Below are 21,175 nucleotides of genomic sequence, written 5' to 3' on the forward strand. Positions count from 1 at the left end.
ACCACAGTGACACTTGTTCTGCTAGAGTGTAGTCCTTGTTTTGGTACACGGAATATATAAAGCACAAGACTGAGTTCAGACCCAGCTGTTGTTCAGATTCCACTGGATAGGATACCCCGAGCATTAAAACAGCAGAAGGAAGATGAATACAGAAGGGAGTAGCATTAAGGATAATTGTTCGAAACTTACGAGCAAAAATTAATCAGAGAGTTAGAAGTTATTGTGCAAGAAGCCTAGTAATGAAATAAGTTCCACGATGTTTGAGTTAGGGAGCAGCTCAAAGGGTTCTGTAGAAATGTGTAAGATTAAGTGATAGTGTTAAGGGAACCAACTGTTAGAATAATTCTTAACAGATAAAACAGGGCTAGAAGGGATGGTCGCCAAGGACCTCTAGTGTAAAGGATAATCTAGTTTGGTCGATCTGATGGACTGGGTCTTGATAAAAAGGAGGGCAATGTAGCATATTGACTGTATCTGGTCAAAAAGTATTCCAGAGCAGAAGTCAGTTGCAACAGAGTCAACCACAGGCAGGCAAGAGAGTTACACATTGCGAAGGCAAAACACGACCGACAGGCACTGCAAAGCGGAGCCAGCTGGGTGCGGTATAGCAACAGCTGATGCTGCAATACACTTGTGGAAGGACGGAAGCCTTTCTTAAGTAGCCATCGTGGAAGTGTTTAAAGTATGAGCCTTAAGCCCTAAACGAACGTAGTCCAGAGTGTGTAAATACTCAGCCATTCATGTACTAAAATACTCTCGTCTTAATAGCATAGCCTATGACAACCCAAGCGACATTCCAGAACGCAGTATGGGGCCCGCTGTTCAACCACGGGGTGGGGCAGCCTGCCCTGAGTCACAAGAGCAGCTGCCACCAGAGCACCTCCCACTCGCTGGAGGGAGGTCAAGGCCACTTCCACGCTATCGTCAGCTGCGCCTCCACACTGTCATCATGGCCACAGCCAGAGACACCGCTGACAGTGGCATTCGAGTGACACCATGTTCAGCCCTGCTCTTTGCATTATCAGCAATGCTGGATGTCTATTGTTTCGCATGAGATGCAACTGGAGGCCTCCACTGAACTGTTCCTAATGTACTACAGCTGAGGGTTGGAATAAAGAACGTAATTAAACAAATCCACTGGCGTCCTGATATCTCATTTCACTCTCTATGGATGAGTCATCTAACATACCCAAAGAAGGGACAGCTGAAAAAGGGAAGGAATATATAGAGCTATAAAAGGGAAAAGAACTCTCAGAAATATTATAGAAACTGAGGCTGAAGTAAATGGAGATGACAGATGTGATATTGTGAGAAGAATGTGACACAGCACTGCAAGGCCAAAGTCGAAACATGGCTCCTAGAGTAGACAACTTTCTCTGAGAACTATTGAGATCCTTGGGAGAGTTAGTCATGGCAAAAGTTTTTGACTTAATATGCAAAACGTATCAGACAATACCCCCAGACTTCTACAAGAGTGTAAAAAGTTTCAGCTGTAAAAAGGCAGGTGCAAGCAGGTGTGAATATTACCAAACTATATGTCTAAAAAGCCATGGTTGCAAAATACTGACACAAATTATTTACAGAAAAATGGAAAAAACTGGTAGTGGCTTACCTTGGGGAAGATCAGTTTGGGTCCCAGAGACATGCAGGAACATGCAGGGCACTACCGATACTATGAATTATCTTTGAAGAGTGTTAAAGAAAGGAAAACTTATGTTTACAGCATTTCCAAATTTAGAAAAAGCTTTTGAAAATGTTGATTGGAATACACACTTTAAAATTCTGACAGTGTCAGGGATATAATACACGGAGCAAGAAGTTATCAACAAATTGTTGAAGAGTCAAACTGCATTTTGAGTTCAAGGATGTGGAAGAGAAGCAGTAATTGAGAAGAGTGTGAGATAGGGTTGTAACCTATTCTCCATGTCATTCAATATGGACATTGAGCAAACAGCGAAGGAAACCAAGGGGTAATTTGGAAAGGGAATAAAAATTAAATCCAGGGAGAAAACTTTGAGGTTTGCTGATGACATTGTAATTCTGTCCAAGATGGTAAGGGAATTGGGAGAGCAGTTGGATGGAATCCATTATGTCTTGAAAAGTAAAACAAAGTTAATAGAATAGCACACTGAAAAAAAAAAATAGACGAGTTCTGTTATTTGGCAGCAAATTAACCAATTGCTGAAGCACCAAGGGTATGAAATAAAGACTGGAAATAGTAAATCTGAAGAAGAGAAATTTATTAAACTGAATGTTAATTTAAATGTAAGGAAGTTCTTTCTGAAGGTATTTGTCTCAACTGTAGCCTTGTATGGGAGTGAAACAAGGACAATAAGCAGTTCAGAAATGAATAGAGTGGAAGCTTTTGCAATGTGGTGCTGCAGAAGAATGTTGCAGATGAGTAGATCTGATACTAAAAGAAGGTATCAAACCAAATAGTGGAAAAAGAGACTTGTGGCATAGCTCAAATAAAAGAAGAGATCAATAGATAGGACACATCCTGTGGTATCAATGAATCATCAGTTTGATAACAGAAGGAAGTAGGGGGATAAAAATTATAGGGAGAGGCCAGGGCTCAAACACAGTACCCAGGTTCAAATGGTTGCTATTGTTATGAAGAGTGTTCCACAGCACAGATCAACATTGAGAACTGTAACAAACTAGTCTTCAGACTGGAGACAACAACAATAATTTAGGGCCATTCTACACCACACAGTGGCTACTAGTAACTTGTTTGTACATCTCATGCCAAGAAACTGACATATTTGTTACGCTGAACGCACTGGGCTCTTATATCTCACTTGTATGGCTGATGTCAGTGACCTGCCCTTCTATGCTAGAGTTATATTACTAGATCAGGGATTCCCAAACACTTCCTCTGATAGAACATTCTGAGAACTCTGGTACTTTGATGGAACACCTTGTTAATTTTGAACGTTAATAAAATTTTAAAAAATGAGAAACGCTTGTTTTACTAAGAGATCACTTCAATTTTAAATCATAACTAATGACACAGAAAACATAAAATGTTAAAAATTTAATTGGTACCATTGGAATGTTGAGGGGTAAAGGAATAAATAAATAAATAAAATAAAAAATACAAAAAAACTGACATCTCATTAATAGTTTTTCGCAGAACACTTATTCACGTCCTGTGAAGCATGTGTTCCATGGAAAATAGTTTGGGAAACCCTGCATTACATGAATATTTACAATCTTAGAGTCATAGCTATTATAAGTGTTTGAAGCAGACGAAATGAATTAAAATTTGTGCTGCGGTTGGGACTCGAACCCGGGTCTTCTTGCTTGCTAGGCAGAAATGCTAACCATTACACCATTGCAGTAGGACGGTTACCATTGCTGCACAAACTACCTAAGCTGAGTGCCCTCCCTGACACAAACTTCAATTCATTTTTCCCTTACATATTGTGACCATCCTACTGTGGTGGTGTAATGGTTAGCATTTCTGCCTAGCAAGCAAAAAGATACAGGTTTGAGTTTCGGCTGCTGCACAAATTTTAATTCATTTTGTCTGCTTCAATCATTATCCTAGATGATAAAGAGAGACCTAGATGATAAAAAGAGACTTAAATGTCTCAGGAAAACATTTAATTATTACAAGTGTATTCACATTCTTTTATTATTAAGTTTGCATGTACGTGTCATTTGCTTTCATACTTTTCATTGTAAAAGCAGTTGGGTGAGAACCAAACAATTAAATTGGTATAGCAGCTTTTGGCAGTTTGAAGATATCATCGTGGAACAAAAATTGGTCAATGAATTTTGTTAACATATCCTGCAAACAATTAGGATGTTGGACTATGAAACCATCATTTAACAGGTGCATTAATGAGCAGTAGGGGAAAACCTGTTAAGCACATGAGAAGAGCAGAAAATACTTTATTTTTATAACAAAGTTCCCAATTAAGTCAATGTATTCTAGATGAAACTGAGATGCATTGCTAATGAGTATGACATTCCGTCAGAAACACACTGATGTGACAAAAGTCATGAGATACCTCCTAATATCAGGTTGGACCTCCTTTTACTCAACATGGCGTGGACTCAACACATCACTTGAAGTCTCCTGCAGAAATATTGAGCCGAAGTCTACAGCCATCCATAATTGCAAAAGTGTTGCTGGTGCAGGATATCATGTGATGAGATTGATGTCGGACAATCTGGGTAGCCATATCAATCACTTGAATGTCCAGAATGTTCTTCAAAGCAAACATGAACAGCTGTGGCCTGGTCATATGGTAAAATTCCATTGTTGTTTGGAACATTAAGTCCATGAATGGCTGAAAATGGTCTCCAAGTAGCCAAACATAACTATTCACAGTCAATGATTAGTTCAGTTGGGCCACATGACCCAGTTTATTCCATGTAAACACACTCTCCACCACCAGCTTGCACAACTTGTGTCCCTGGATTTGTTGGGCCTACACCACATTCGAACCCTACCATCAGCTCTTATCAACCGAAACTAGGACTCAGCTGACCAGAACACGGTTTTCCAGTTATCTAAGGTCCAACCAATCACAAGTCCAGAAGAGGCACTGCAGGTGATGACGTGCTGTTAGCAAATCAGTCGCCTGCTGTTGTAGTCCACTTCAGCCAAATTTCACTGCACTGTCCTAACGGACACATTCGTCTCACATTCCACATTACTTTATGTGGTTATTTCACACAGTGCTGCATATCTGTTAGCGCTGAAAACTCTATGTAAACGCCACTACTCTCAGTTGTTTAATGAAGGCTGTCTGCCACGGTGTTGTCCGGGGTGAGAAGTAAGGCCTTTTTGTATCCTCAGCACACTCTTGACATTGTGGATCTTTGAATACTGAATTTCCTAATGATTTCCGAAAAGGAATATTGTGTGTGTCTAGCTCCAATGACCATTCTGCATTCAAAGTCTGTCACTTCCCATAATGTGGTTTTAATGACGTCGAAAACATTTTCATATGAATTGCCTGAATGGAAAGGATAGCTCCGCCATTGCACTGGAGTTTTATACATTGTCTACATGACACGACTTCCATCTGTATATGTGCATATCACTGTCCATGACTTTTGTCACCTCAGTGTACATAACTCACTAATTATGCAAAATGGTGTCATTCTTTTCAACTAACCAAGTACTGACATGTTAACAGTATTTTTCGCGTCACAGAACAGTTGATTCTGTTTCTCATATACACACATAAAAAAAGGGAACTTAAAAACATGTAAGCATAAAATTTCCAGTAGAAAACATTTTATGATGATAAAAATTACGTACGACAGGTTTGCTAGAGACCAATACTTTCTTCTCTTCTGTGTTGAGGTTAGAATAAGTTACATTTTGTCCATGCGGAGTAGCCAAAGAACTTGTCCATGATGTATTCTCAAAATTGAGCAAGTCACATAAAGATTCTGGGATCTTCGCTGTACACGGCATGAGATTCCTGTCACAGAATGATATTAAACATCAAGGGATATGTACAGAACACATACAGAATTTATATACACAAACATAATGCACACAATTCATCAATAATACAGTGATGCGTAGTAATAGAACTGGTGGCTCATAGTCTAGAACCAACTGCAAGTAACAATAAGTATTAGCTGTCTGGCTTCACAGTAAGAGCTCAGAAAGACGCAAAACAGGTATTTGCATTTTTGTGGAAGTATCAGTTAGACCAAACAAATACATGTTATACATGGCACTATTTTGCATTGTGTAACATCTACTATGGTTTGCCACCATATCTGTACAGTTTCCAAAATATAACTATACTCTATTAGTTTGGAGTAGCACATATATGTTGCTGTCATCCAATATGATCATAGTTACGCACAAGTGGGTGAATACTTTGCCTTGTGTTACTTTTTGTGGTACACTTTAATAATTTTTTGCTAGTTTAGGAACACACATCTGCAATTTATTCTTACATTTCATTACCCCCTACACAGTTACTTCCACATGTGTTCAGAAAAAGGAAATGTCTTTGACAATATTGGTAGAGTTTGCCACACAAGACTAGAGAAAACTTTACACTGACAGATGAATTATTAAGTCACATTATTTTATGGTCACTCCCCTAATTTCAGAAGAAAAATGAAAGAAAGAAAGAAAAACTTCTGCAACCAATTAGTATACAGTTAACAGTAAAATATCAGCAGTAATTAAAAAAAGAAAACTCACCCAAACTTTTTGACTATACATACTGATGAAAACACAATGTGAAAGGCGAAAAACCAATTTATTGGGTCTTTTGAACAAATGAACTAATCAATGTTTGTGCTTAATGTCATTGCACATTAACGAGACGTATATAAGCTAACATGTTAAATGATTTATTTTTCCTGTGTGTTACAAATTATTATTCTGTAACAGCATATGAAAATAGATATCAATAATAACAAACAGAAGAGGTACTGAGGAATGGATAGGCTCGTTTGATGATAGCTATTTTAGAAGGAAGTCAGGAACTTTAACCTTTCCTGGGCCAAGTGCCTTTTCATACACAGCAGAAAATGGATTGTAGGCAACATACATTGTATGGGCATGTCACAGAGTTTCTGCAATCTCTCAGAGGCATAACGGATACAAAAGGATGTCTCGTGTCACTGGGAAACACTAGCGAAAATTTTATCTCCAACACAAATTCTCCCCAGACATTTGATGCAAATACTTTGAAACATTCTATATATTCTTTCAGCAGATTTATTGAAGATTATGCACCACAGTTTGGAAGGGTAATCACAATACTATAACAGAAAGAAAAATGATCTTTGTTGTTCTTCACTAAAATTGACTGATTCAGAGAGAGGTGAGCTATGTTGGTATAAAAAGCCTTTTTCAGTTACCCAAGGGTACGAAAGCACCCAATACATTGCAAATTTAACACATTGGAAACATTTCTTCTTGATTGCTACTATTCTATGGACAAACATTTATTCCAAAACTTGCAGCACATATAAATTATGAAGAACACTTATTTGCCACTTATGCGTTTCTCCATGGAATAATGTTCCGCCGAGTACAAAAAAAAGCAGAAATAAAACAAATCACCATATTATTTAAGTACACGCTCATCCATAAATGCACAGCATATATTAACAAAAATAATTAATAATGTGAAACTCTTCACAAAAGAACTCATGCAATAAGCATTTTTACATAATACATGGAACATGGAACTAGCTATGCAACTGAGTTGGCCTCCCCCTTAATACAGATTAATAACTGTGTGACAACATTACCTACAGTAATTATGTTCATTACACCCAGCACTTATTTCTACCATACACAACCTGCAGCAAATGAAAAAACTTGTAATTAGCTATACTATTTACAAGGTAATTCTTATTAACGTTTAAAAACTCTCAAAGTGACACACATGACACTGAGACATGTAATTTAATATAAGACACGTGGGGCCACAAATTTCATGAAATATCCCAAAACTGGATGACAACTGCTGAACAAGGCCTATGAGAAATACAGGCCCTGGTGCGTTGTCATGACATCAGCATGTTGGACCACAGTGTAGATTGCTTGTGTGCCTCATGTTAAGCGGTTTAGTTAGTTTGAGTTTTATGTGAACGAAGTTCTATAGTGTAAGTTATTCTCACTCAAGTTTGTTCTGATCTATATAGCGAAAACATTCAGTGCTACTACAATTTTTTTAATAATGAAATAGGTGTAACTGAAAATATAATAATCAGAAGTGTATAGAACCTCAAGCACAAGGATTTACTTAACCGTCTAATTTCCTTCAGTGAGATTTTTGAAATAAGTATGTCATATTGTGCAAGCCACTACTACAGTGACTGTCCAAGTGCGCACATGGCTCACCACCTTTTTGTGATTTTATACTAACCTGTTTGGAAATAAATACTTATATCAAGAAGCTGGGTAACATCGAAGTTTAGTACAGAGTGCTCCAGTTATAACAAACATTATTATTAATAAAATAGAGTATTACAAATTAACTGACAGGTACTTGAAAAGTCGTAAATTATATTTATTTCAGTTTGTTTATAGATTTTGTGAAATACTGAAATGCTACGCAAATGCAGTGTACTTGGATGTAGATCAAATTACAAATCAGAAACTGTGAAGACAACAATATTTTCACTGTCATTCAATGAAAATTGCTGTAATATGTGGCCCATCACATTACAATGAATTTCTCTAAACTAAAACAACCAATGGTATGTGTGAAACATTTCGACAAATCACACGTAATTCGAGTGGATAGAATTATGGACAAAGGTGAACTAAAAGTGTTTCCACGATAATCCCGAAAGAGAAGATGCCATGCAATGCAAACCATATTTCCAAACATGCCAACCTATTGTTCTAAAACTGTCACGAAAGCAAAACGCCTTGCTGATGTAAAAAAAGGCAACCTGTGAAAAGCCATTCAGGATAGTATTGAATCCAATAAGAACCACCACACACAGGACGCACTATGAAACTTAAATGGCATAAGTTCACTTTTAGAGACCAGAAAAATTAATAGTAATAAGTGGTCAGTGATGAATGATAACAATAAACTGCATCTTTGTCTGTCGGGAGTTGATAGGGGAGTGCCTTGTGTCACTTCCTTCATCACAATAAACTGTGATTTGAGTTACAGTTTAAACGTTAATACTGCCAGTAATCTCTCTGTTCATGGTTCTTCAAGTAACTCAAAGAGACTCAATTCTGTTAAACACTTTAGACAGCATCATGTTACAAGTGGAAAAAATTAAGATAATGCCAGATGCCAGAAGTGAGTTAGACTGTGCTATCCCGTGTGTGCAAACCATACCTAGCAACGATGAAAATGAATACATAAACTTCGTTGTTGAACAACTTGAACTGTCACAGATATCATAAAACAATAAGCAGTACGGTAACAAAATGATGATATTAGCATGTTGTTTATTGTGTATTCAGTCTCTGTAACAATGCTCTGAAAAAACGTGATTTTATGGTTCTTCTGCATCCTTGTACCTGACAGAAGCTTATTCATAGTTACCAGTTAGTTAGTTCTTCACCCGAAAGTACCCAATATTTGAAAAATAGGATTCAGCATGTTGAACAACATGAACTTTTAGAGTTCCTTTTAATGGATGAGATTTATGTGCAGCCACAGATTTCATTTAATTGTGGTGAAATGTATGGAAATAATACTCTTCATGCTGCAACGTGTGCTAAGATGACCCAGGTTTTAATGGTTTCTTGTCTTCTATCCAAATATTTTAATGTTGCAAGTATGACAGCTGAACCGTTAAAGTCTTTAACAAGTAATGTTCTGTACATGGTAAAAGAGATATGATTCAAAGTTGTCAGCCTCATTGCTGATAACAACAGTGTGAACAGAAAGACTCTTGAACTCTTCAATCCAAACAAAATCCTACAGCCCAGTATTGTACAATCCTTGAATTCTTCTAGAATTTTTGATACAGTCCACGAGTTAAAATCTGTTAGGAATACCTGGGAGTCAAAGAGAAATATGACACTGACAATGTATTTTCCTGACATGAATAACCATTCAGTCAGTTTGGCAGCACAATTTAGTCATCTAGAACTACTTTTTGAAAAAGAAAATAAAACTCATTAGTTAAGTACAGTAATCATCCAAGGTTTGGTATACATCTTCCTTACAAAAGCACAATGTAAAATTAGCTTTAAGACATTTCAATGAAAATAATGTAGTTTCACTGAAATATGCAACAAAAGACATGCGTGACACATCTAGAGAGATAAATCAGACTGCAGCTTTTCTTCAGACTACAGCCCACTGGTGGAAAATTGTTATGTTAAAAGTGTGTCTGAAGGCCAAATGTTCAATGATCCATACAGAGAAGTCGTTAGAACTACCTCTGATAATCAGAATAGTTTTTAAGTGACAAGTATCACTGGCTAAAAATTTGGGGACTGTCCCATCAAATGTTGCTCCTTCATGACAGACATTTCAATCTTTGATTTTAATCACACAAGCCCTTCTTGAAGTAATTCAATATTTATGTAATAAATGTTAACTGGATTACATTCTGCTAGGAAAATTTCAATCTGATAATTAGCAGAGTCAATTTGGATCATACTGTCAACTGAGTGTTTTCAATTATTAATAAGTTACATTCAGGTATTAGAAAATGAAAGAAAGCTTAGATTTAAGAATGATGTACTCTTTGCTGATCACCACGACACTGTACGGCTGAAGATTTTGATTCCTGTGAAGCAGAGCAAAGATTGAAAAATACATATACACAGGGTAATTACAATTAAAGTTAAACTTTCAAACTTCTGTAGAAATAACACCACTGATCAGAATGACATCAATATGCAACGGAATATTATCGAAAAAGGGGTAAAACATATGGAAGAAGACAAAAAATTTGTGTGAAAATTGATCAACAGATGGTACTGTGTGTGTCAGAATACATAAATGAAAACGCCTGTCATGCGCACGACCCAATGAAGTTGGTATAAACACATTGGGTACATGGATTTTCCTCCTTGGGCATCTGCGATGTTTGCCATAACTGCCTCAATGCATGATCGTGCTGTGCTTGTGAAGCAGTATTACAAGAATGATGACTGTGCACACATCACTCTGCAGAACTTCTGGACACTGAAAAAAGGTACTGGTCTGACCACTGCTAGGAGTCTAGAGAAAATGATTTGGAAATTTGAAGAGATGGGTTCTTTTGGTGTGCAACCTGGAAGGGGAGAAATTGAACTGATTTGATGTCAGTGGAAGCAGTGTCCACAGCAATGCAGGAAGAGACAAGTGGTGGTGGTGTGCAAACATGTAGTGCACGGAGAATTGCCCAAACATTGAACATACCCATGAGCACGGTGCATAAAACCCTACGAAATATCCTTCTTTGCTATCTATTCAAAATTACCCATGTGCACAAGTTGTTTCCTGTTGGCCTGCCAGCAAGAGATACTTTTGCTTTAGAATTTCTTGTTCGCATGGAAGTGGACAATGAATGGCCGTGGAATATTTTGTGGACAGATGAAACCCACTTCCATCTGGCAGGATATGTCAATACACAGAACTGTTGAATATGGGCAGCAGAAAAACCACATGCAAATCAACCAGTACCATTTCATCCTGAAAAGGTCACTGTGAGGTGCAGATTTACAGCATCATTTATCACAGGGCCAAATTTTTTCGAAGAGGCAGGTGCTTCTGGTCCTGTTGCCTGTATTGTCATTGGTAAGCACTACAACTGTCTTTTGTGCAATCACATCATTCCAGCTCTCTAACAGCGTGGATTTGATCGTTTTTATGAAAGATGGTGCACCTCTGCACATTGAAAATCCAAACAAGGAGCTGCTGAAGTGCCACTTTCGAAATGCTAGAGTTATCAGCCGCCATTTCCCTACAGCCTGGCCACCTCAATCACCTGAACTTAATTCATGTAACTTCTGGCTGTGGGGCTATCTGAAAGATGTTGTGTCCAGTGTTCCAACTGAAAACTTGGCTGTGTTGAAGGCATGCATTACGCAGCACATTCTGAACGTGACCCCAGAAACGCTTTGATCAGTTGTGGAACATGCTGTTTTTCGATTACGACTTATTGTAGAAAATGGTGGACAGCATATTGAATTTGTTTTGCGCCAGTCACAAGGAAATTAATAATCTAATTTGATTTTGATTTATGCTTTTTATGTGGTTTTTGGCCTCAGGACAATTAAAAACCAATGTGAGTTATGCTTTTTATGCAGTTTTTGGCCTCAGGACAATTAAAAGCAGATTTTTACCATCCAATGTCATATGACCTTGCCGTGGTGTATGGGCTTACATAACTAACAGTATCACACCTGTACACCCATGCACACGAGTAGTACAGTTTGTTTAATGTCGAAGGTACACTTTAGGCATTGCTGTATGATTCATTAATTTTTTAGTTGACAATTATTAAATTATGATGCTTACGGTGCCATCTATTGCTACAATTTGTAACTATTTATTTTTCTTTTGCCATACATTTTCTCCCTCCGATAATATTCCATTGCAATTTGACGTCATTCTGACCACCAGTGTTATTTCTACAGTGGTTTGAAAGTTCAACTTTAATTATAATCATGAAAAAAAAATCACCTGCAGCAGTTCATGACATGTGGGAAACAGCTTTCAGTTGCTCATAATATAAGTTACAGAAAATTAGTGGACTCTAAGGTCATTGATGCTAGACATAAATGTGTGTTGCACAACACTGTGTTAAACAAATTAGAGAATATTTCTCTGTGTAAAAAACAAGATTCTTTTTAATAATTTTGAGAAGCTTTATAACAATAAGAGAACAGATTTCAGTGGGAGTTCCATAAAAACTTAAAAACATTAAGTATATTCTACACACATAAATACAAAATTGCGTAACACATAAATGTACATCTCTACATCTTAAATAAATGTGCTTGTGTGTGTGTGTGTGTGTGTGTGTGTGTGTGTGTGTGTGTGTGTGTGTGTGTGTGTGTGTGTGCGTGTGTGTGTGCGTGTGTGTGTGCGTGTGCGCGCGCGCGCGAGTGTATACCTGTCCTTTTCTCCCCTTAAGGCAAGTCTTTCCGCTCCTGGGATTGGAATGACTCCTTACCCTCTCCCTTAAAACCCACATCCTTTTGTCTTTCCCTCTCCTTCCCTCTTTCCTGAAGAAGCAACCGTTGGTTGCAAAAGCTTGAATTTTGTGTGTATGTTTGTGTATCTATCGACCTGCCAGCACTTTTGTTTGGTAAGTCACATCAACTTTGTTTTTAGATATAATTATTTATTACTTTTTATTTTTGTTTTATTATATATTTATAATTATACCGAACCCAGAAAGTGACTTTCATTTATTGATTATTTATTTTAAAGTTGTGTGTGTGTGTGTGTGTGTGTGTGTGTGTGTGTGTGTATGCGCGCGGGTGTTTGAACTTTACAACAAATACAATCAATCATTTGATCTTTCTTGAATACTTCTGCCCCTATGTGTTACAGAGAATGTAGAACATCTCCTAAAACCCTCTGAACTCCTTCAGTGATAACTACATTCATTAGAAATATAGTACTCTGGAATACTCTCTAACATAGCTTATTACTTTAACAAAGTTCACTTATGTAGACAATTGGTTAATGTTCCTGCTGTAGATTTTGAAAGTTTGTTCATTAATTACATGTTCACCTTCATTCAGGTGTATACATCATATGATTACACATCATGGGTCTTTGAGTCGTTCTTTACCAAGGTGAATGGACAGCTGATATCCTGAAGTGATAGTATGTTTTTTGCAATTCTCTTTTCTAATTTGTGAACAAGCAGTAACTTTGTCAGAGATTTCCCCCAGTGAATTACAGTAAAAGGATTTAACTATCAACCCCAGCCACAATTTGATCTTTTATATAGACGACTGAAGTGCTAAAAATGCAGCATAGCACAGAATTATAGTTGCTTGTTATTTAGTTTTGTAAATAAGGAAAGTACGCTGAAGCTCCATATTTACATAAGAAACTATAAAATTTCTGTAAGCCAGTTTCTTTTCAATTAATCAGCTCTGAATGACAAATGTGGCCTCAGAAGCATGATACCTTGTTTCATCCCAGTACCTTCTGTTCATGTTCTTGAAGCTGCAAATGAAAAATGCATGTGTAATTTTCTGGCAGATTAAAACTGTGTGCCAGATCGAGACTCTGACCTTTGCCTTTCGCAGGCAAGTGCGCTACCAACTGAGCTACCCAAGCACGACTCACTGCCTGTCCCCAAAGCCTTACTTCTGCCAGTACCTCATCTCCTCCTCTTCAAGAATGCATTTATTGCAGTACTGATCCATTCTTTGATGCTTCGTATAATATTGCCTTTATCATAATTGGTGACTCCTCCCTAGTTGGTTTATAAATTCTGACTTATAGTGACCAATCTTTGCTGTATTTGATGTATTTATAGTTAAATGACAAATATAGTTCATTCATCTGATGAGAGATGTAATTTGGTTCATATTTACATCAGACAGCCAATCTTTAATGTAAAACAGACGATGGACGTTCTCTGTGAGAATCCTTTCAATGATATGCGTAAGTTTTAATTTATCTTGTGTTTTTATGCAGGGAAAATTCAGACTCTAGAGACACATTAGTCATTCCTTGTGTGTGCTAAAAAACACGGACAAAAACGAAAAAACATTGCAAAATGATTATCAATTGCATGAGGCACTGCATGTAGTATGAAATAAGGGCTGTTCAACAGAAGAGACTGAAAACTAAGAGCATATGGTTATATCATTTGTGTTGAGTGTATACCTTAAGTTCACTACTCTGCAACCTTATGTTCTGTTGCAGTGCCAGTAATCAGCAGGACTCCAAAATAGCGAAATCTGGTAGAAGAAGCATTTCTCATTTGTATGTAAACAGTTAATTATGAGTCAAAAGATTTAGAAACATCATTCATATGCGGAGCTCAGCCCGTGGGCTCAGGTCTATTCTGGTCATGTGACAGTCAGCTTGTGACGTATGCACCGGGGTCTGTCTTTTTCATCAGCCACATTGCTGAACAAGTGATGTTTCCAGATGATGTATCTCACTGCAAGTGCAGTGGTTTGATTTGTCGATCCTTATCTCACTGGTAGGCTACCCTATTTTCATTGTCACATTACTTAATGTGATACTGTAGTGCTCGTGGTAGTGAAAATAAAAGACCATGATGAATCAATTCACATTTAACAACCTGCAGACATGCATATGTGCTATGGTACTACTAATTACAATGTGTTTGCAGCAAGATATATTTAGGAAAACTCTCACAGTGTGATTTACCTTTCCATGTATCGTCTGCTACAACGGATTATCAAATGCATGGAGCAGGGACACTGAAGGCACAAAATGTATTGAGGGAAGGTAAGACAGTGGTCAGATATGCTGTGTTCTGAATTCAAGGTTAGTTATCAGATAAGATCTAACATATGAAATGATTTGTACATTGTTGCTATTTGCAAGCACTACCATCACTACCCTATCACATCACATAATGTAAGAATGAAAACAGAGCACCTACCAGAGCAATGTGTAGCACTACCCCATACCAGCGAGGGTTGGATCGACAAGCCCAGCTGCTGTACTTGGGGCGAAGTACTTCATCTGGTGACATCAAGCGTTCAGCATTTGTTATGCATTTTTGGGATATTTCCCAACACTTGCGGCCCTGCATGTCTCACATTAAATCATTTGTCTGAGCATCATTTATGTCGCTTTTGGAGTTGTTAAACATTAATAAGAATCACTCTAATATTACAAACTTATTCTAATGTGCTTAATCCTGCCAAAACCAAATAACAAAAGTTATGAATGAGATTCAGATCTATGGGCTAAACAATCCTTTCAAGTTTCTGTGACTGCAACAAGTGTGTTCTATTACATGACCATAACATCTATCAAAAAATTTGTTTTAAACAAAATAACGTAGTACACTGTAGTATAGCTCAAATAAAATAACTTTTTAATTGACTCACTGCAGTGGGGAGGGGCAGTTTTGCCCACCTGCAGCAGCCCACATTTGACAAGTCTAAGTATAGGGAACAAAGTGAACAGGGGGCACTTGTGCAAGTTGAGTGGTAGGGACCAGTCCCCAGCCATTTGTATTTCTTTCTCAACTTACTGAAACATCAAAGTTACTTTAATCAAAATATGTTGCGCTACTGTATGTTAAATACTGTATTAAACGGCTGATGAAAAAAATAATTAAATATTTCCATGAAAGTTAGTTTATTAAACACTACATGTTCTCCATGACTGTGCATGTGCTTGCTTATATGAATTTTGTGGGGAAAATAGTTCAAATGGCTCTAAGCACTATGGGACTTAACATCTGAGGTCATCAGTCCCCTAGACTTATAACTATAAACCTAACCAACCTAAGGAAATCACACACATTCATGCCCGATGCAGGATTCGAACCTGCAACCATAGCAGCCGCGAGGAGCAGCAAAAATTGTGGCATAGCATGGAACACTAAATATAAGCAAAACACCAAACTTTTTTTTTAAATGTTAATTTTTGTTAATCAAAACTCATGAGATTCATGTATGTATACGTGACAAATATGCACACAGTACATAGTTGCCAATAGGATAACATAGAAATGAGATCTTCCTATCACTAATTAGCATACAATGTAATAAAACAATGCTCACGTGTCTACGGAAAATGATGGATTAACTGCAGGTAGCCCAACAGGAACAGCTGCTGCTGGATCATGCCCTGCAATATGAACAATAATTCCTTCAGAAATAATAATCTGGAACTGTGGACAATATTTGTAACACACACAAAATCAGATATTTGTGTGTAAGTACATCACAACATACTGCTGTTATAAAAAATCTTCCAAATTATTCAAAAATTTGTAGTCACACATACTATTCATCGATCATCTTTGTTTGTTTACTTCCTCAGTACATTCACTCCACCTTAATTACTGATTCAATGAAGGTTACTTCAGTGATCTTTGTGTTTGCTTTGATGCAAAATGTTTTTCTTCTAAAATCATATTGTAGCATCATACGCTGCTGTGAAAAACCTTTTTTTTTTTTGCTATTAGTTACAATCGTCACCACGTTGTTTGCTACACATGAACCAGTTTTGTCAAAAATTTTATCATCATCAGTGAGCCATTAGTGTGAAGAACACATTAAAATTCCCATGAAATTAGCATCATTTCAATATTGCTGCTTCAAGCTACAAATTGCATCATTCAAATACCTTCTTAACTTTTTCATATTTCACCTTACTTCAAATGCCTTTCTTACCTAAAAAATTATCAAACTGTAAAATAATGTGTTTCCTCACATTATATGCTGTTTTCAACATGAGCAACTTATTGCAGGTACAATTTTCCAAGCAACTAGTAACCAGTATCACTGTACATCTCTCTCTCTCTCTCTCTCTCTCTCTCTCTCTCTCTCTCTCACTCACTCTCACTCACTCTCTCTCTCTAGTGAAATTCTAATTGAAACTAGTTTGGGTAAAAGAAGTAAGTGTTTTGCATTAAGACTGAGCCAAAAAATCTCATCCTGGTTTTCTGCAGAAACAGACCAATCAAGAGAAGAGTTTAAGCGTGCACTTCATGCCACAAAAAACTAAATCATTATATGAAACTATAATCAAGATGAAATGTTCTTATTTGTTAAGTGGTAAACAAGCACATCATAATGGAAAGCACAGCTTACGGAGCAAGAGGTGGGTTTATCCATGAATATGAAAAAATGATTGAAGGATTAAATGATGCACAATGGAATAGAAACATGTTGAGAGAAGTAACTGTGCAAGTTGAAGAGCTGTATTTAATTATAGGCAGGTAGGTTAGACAGGTCAGGGTGTACATAAACGAAGGGAAGCAAATATTATATACTTTCCTCTATACATTTAATGTTAATATTCAAACTACTATAAAAGGTTTCTTCTTCAATTAAACCTTCAAGGTTGAGATGATGTTGTCAGGATGTTGTTGATGGTGATTGTGTTAACTACTGTCGTAAGAGATGTATAAAATGGAGTGGTGCTGTTCATAAACTATATCCATTGCCTTTCTGCAAGAGTATCATTCTCCAATAGTGTGAATAATATGTCAAGCTGAAATTAATGATGAAGAGCAACTATTAATTTCTCTGGTGAACTATATGCTTCTGTGAATATGTCACCTCAAATTCCTGCTCATGCATAAATACTAAAGTGAATCTTATATCTTGTTCACACGATTGCTCAAGGATTTGCATCTACTCATACATGGTCATCATGGTAATTTATTATCTCATGTCATGTAAATGCCACCTCATCTATAAATAAAAAGCAAACTATGAACCATGGATCTTTAGCTTTCCGTCTTACAATCCATTGGCAGATCTGTAATCGAACATGATGGTCTAACGCTCTGTGGCCTTACACTTACTGACACCAATATGAATAAAGTTATTGAGTAGAACTGAACAAGAAAAAGTGTAGTTTAAGCCATCAGCAGCTCAAATTCTTCACAATCATTTCATGATAATATTTTAATTGACTCAACACTCACCTCCACACATCCAGCATGAAAACTGTGAGAGGTCTACAGTCAACTGTTGTTTTTGTTGTAAATGATCCCATATCTGCAAGTCGCCAGAACAACCTATTTAAAAGTTTCTCAGATTGAATGTGATATTGAGGATGTTGTCAGTACACATAATATGTGACTGTCCAGTAATGCCAGTGGCTAAACCACAGAAAAATACCACATGTGCCATTTTTCACAATGCTTAATAGCACTCAGTTTGACTGTTTACTTTGTTTACACTCCATGGAATCACAAATATTGTTCTGGTGCCATTACAATGTCATGATGGTACATACAGAATGAAGGATGATGTAGACAGTTATATGTGCTACATCTGACAACAACTTCACAATCAGAAAACTAAATACAGAGACATACATAACCCATAAGAAATGAGCAATGAACGTCTACTTAAAGACAGCATACACCACTGGATACTGACCATTTTCAACACTGGTAAAATGGCTCATATCTTAACAAGTACTTGTTTCAGGAACAATGTTTATAAGCAATTTCTGTCATTTTGACCAGTACTATCTTCTGTAAGAATATAGAGCACATTATTAATTTATTTTTCAAACCTGTATGTCATTTGTGAGAGTTTGAAAAATGAATAAATAAATGTGCCCCAGGTTCTTACAGAAGATGGTTAAATGATGAAGGCATCCTCTTGAGTAAAATACACCAGAGGTCAAATAGTCATCCATTCAGATCTCTGGGTGGGGACTACTCAGGATGATGTTATCAGGAGAAAAACTGGCATTCTATGGACTAGAGTGTGGAAAGTCAGATTCCTTAATCAGGCAGGTAGATTAGAAAACTTAAAACGCAAATGGATACATTAATGTTCGATATAGTGGGAATTAAGTGAAGTTCGGTGGCACAAGGGTCAGGACTTCTGGTCAGGTGATTACAAGGTTATAAATACAAAATCAAATAGGGATAAAATAGAAAGAAACATTCCACATGCGAAAAATACATTAAAAACAAAGATTCCATGACTTACCAAACGGGAAATCACTGGTAGATAGACACAATAAAAAAACCACAATCACACACACAAAATTTCAAGCTTTCGTGACCAAAGGTTGCTTCAGCAGGAAAGAGGGAAGGAGAGGGAAAGAAGAAAGGGTGTGGGTTTTAAGGGAGAGTGTAAGGAAAACACACACACACACACACACACACACACACACACACACACACACACACACACATTTAAAGGCAAAGAGTTTGGGCAGATATGTCAGTCGAGGCGGAAGTGCAGAGGCAAAGATGTTGTTGAATGACAGGTGAAGTATGAGTGGCGGCAACTTGAAATTAGCGGAGGTTGAGGCCTGGTGGATAACGGGAACTTGCCCTTAAATATATCCTCTCTTCCTGTTATCCACCAGGCCTCAACCTCCGCTAATTTCAAGTTGCCGCCACTCATACCTCACCTGTCATTCAACAACATCTTTGTCTCTGCACTTCCGCCTCGACTGACGTCTCTGCCCAAACTCTTTGCCTTTAAATGTGTGTGTGTGTGTGTGTGTGTGTGTGTGTGTGTGTGTGTGTGTGTGTGTGTGTGTGTGTGTTCGCGCGCGTGTACCTGTCCTTTTTTTCCCCCTAAGGTAAGTCTTTCCACTTCCGGGATTGGAATGGCTCCTTACCCTCTCCCTTAAAACCCCCATCCTTTCGTCTTTCCCTCTCCTTCCCTCTCTCCTGATGAAGCAACCATTGGTTGCGAAAACTTGAAATTTTGTGTGTGTGTTTGTGTGTTTCTTTATTGTGTCTATCTACCAGTGCTTTCCCGTTTGGTAAGTCATGGAATCTTTGTTTTTAATACATAAATCAAATAGGGAGATGCAGGTGTAGGTTTAATAATGAATAAGAAAACAGGAATGCGGATAATCTATGCATTATTGTAGCCAAGATAGACATGAAGCCCACACCCACCAACTTAGTACAAGGATATGTGCCAACTAGCTTTGAAGATGGTAAAGAGATTGAAGAAATGCAACAAATTATTCAGATAGTTAAGGATGACAAACATTTAATAGTGATGGGGGACTGGAATCCAACACTACAAAAGGAATAGATGGAAAAATAGTAGGTGAATATTGACTGGGTAAAAGGAATGAAAGAGGAATTTTGCATAGAGCATAATTTAACCATAACTAACACTTGGATTTACGAATCACAAAAGAAGACAGATGCGTGGAAGAGACCTGGAGACATAGGAAGATTTCAGATTGATTATACAATAGTAATACACAGACTTAACAACCAGATTTTAAATTGTAAGACATTTTCACGGGTGGATGCGGACCCCAGCCACAATTTATTGGTTATGAACTTCAGAGTAATACGGACAAAATTGCAAAAAGGTATGAAAATAAAGAGATGAGATCTGGACAAACTAAAAGAGCCAGAGATTGTTGAGAGTTTCAGAGGGAGCATAACAGAATGATTGACTAGAACAAGGGAAAGAAATATAGCAGAAGAAAAATGGGCAGCTTTGAGAGATAAAATAGTGAAGGCAGCAAAGGATCTAATAGGTAAAAAGATGGGGCCTAATAAAAATCCATGGATAAACCAACAAATACTAAATTTAATTTATGAAAGGAGAAAATATAAAAAAGTAGTAAATGAAGTACGAGAAAGGGGATACAAATGTCGAAAAAAATAAGATTGACAGAAGTGGCTAGAGGACAAATGTAAGGATCTGGGAGGTTATATAACTAAGGGAAAGACAGAGACATGCTACAGGAAAATCAAAAAGGCCTTTGGAGAAAAGAGAAGGAGCTGTACAAATATTGAGAGCTCGGATAGTATACCAGTACTAAGTTAAGAAGAGAAAGCTCAAACATGGAAGGCATATATAGAGGGTCTATGAAATGGAGATGTACTTGATGGCACTATTACAGAAATAGATGAGAACGTAAATGAACACTAGACAGGTGATATGATACTGCGAGAAGAATTTGACAGAGCACTGAAAGACCTACGTCGAAACAAGATCCCGGCAGTAGCCGACTACTGATAGCCTTGGGAGAGCCAGCCACGACAAAACTCTTCCATCTTATGAGCAAGATGGATGAAACATGAGAAATACACTCGGAATTCAAAAATAATATAATAATTC

At 37.3% G+C, this 21,175-nt stretch overlaps 1 protein-coding gene across 1 annotated transcript in view; it reads right to left on the reverse strand.

The window, feature by feature from the left end:
* The window catches only part of LOC126267011 (breast cancer type 2 susceptibility protein homolog), a 222,346-nt gene that overhangs the window by 172,357 nt on the left and 28,814 nt on the right, over nt 1-21,175 (reverse strand). Inside the window, exons 2-3 of the mRNA XM_049971781.1 lie at nt 16,157-16,223; nt 5,282-5,447 (exon numbers count right to left, since the gene is read on the reverse strand). Of these exons, the coding sequence (XP_049827738.1) occupies nt 5,282-5,447; nt 16,157-16,223 (233 nt within the window). The remainder of the gene's footprint in view (nt 1-5,281; nt 5,448-16,156; nt 16,224-21,175) is intronic.

This window comes from Schistocerca gregaria, chromosome 4 (assembly GCF_023897955.1).
Source record: "Schistocerca gregaria isolate iqSchGreg1 chromosome 4, iqSchGreg1.2, whole genome shotgun sequence".
NCBI lineage: Eukaryota > Metazoa > Arthropoda > Insecta > Orthoptera > Acrididae > Schistocerca > Schistocerca gregaria.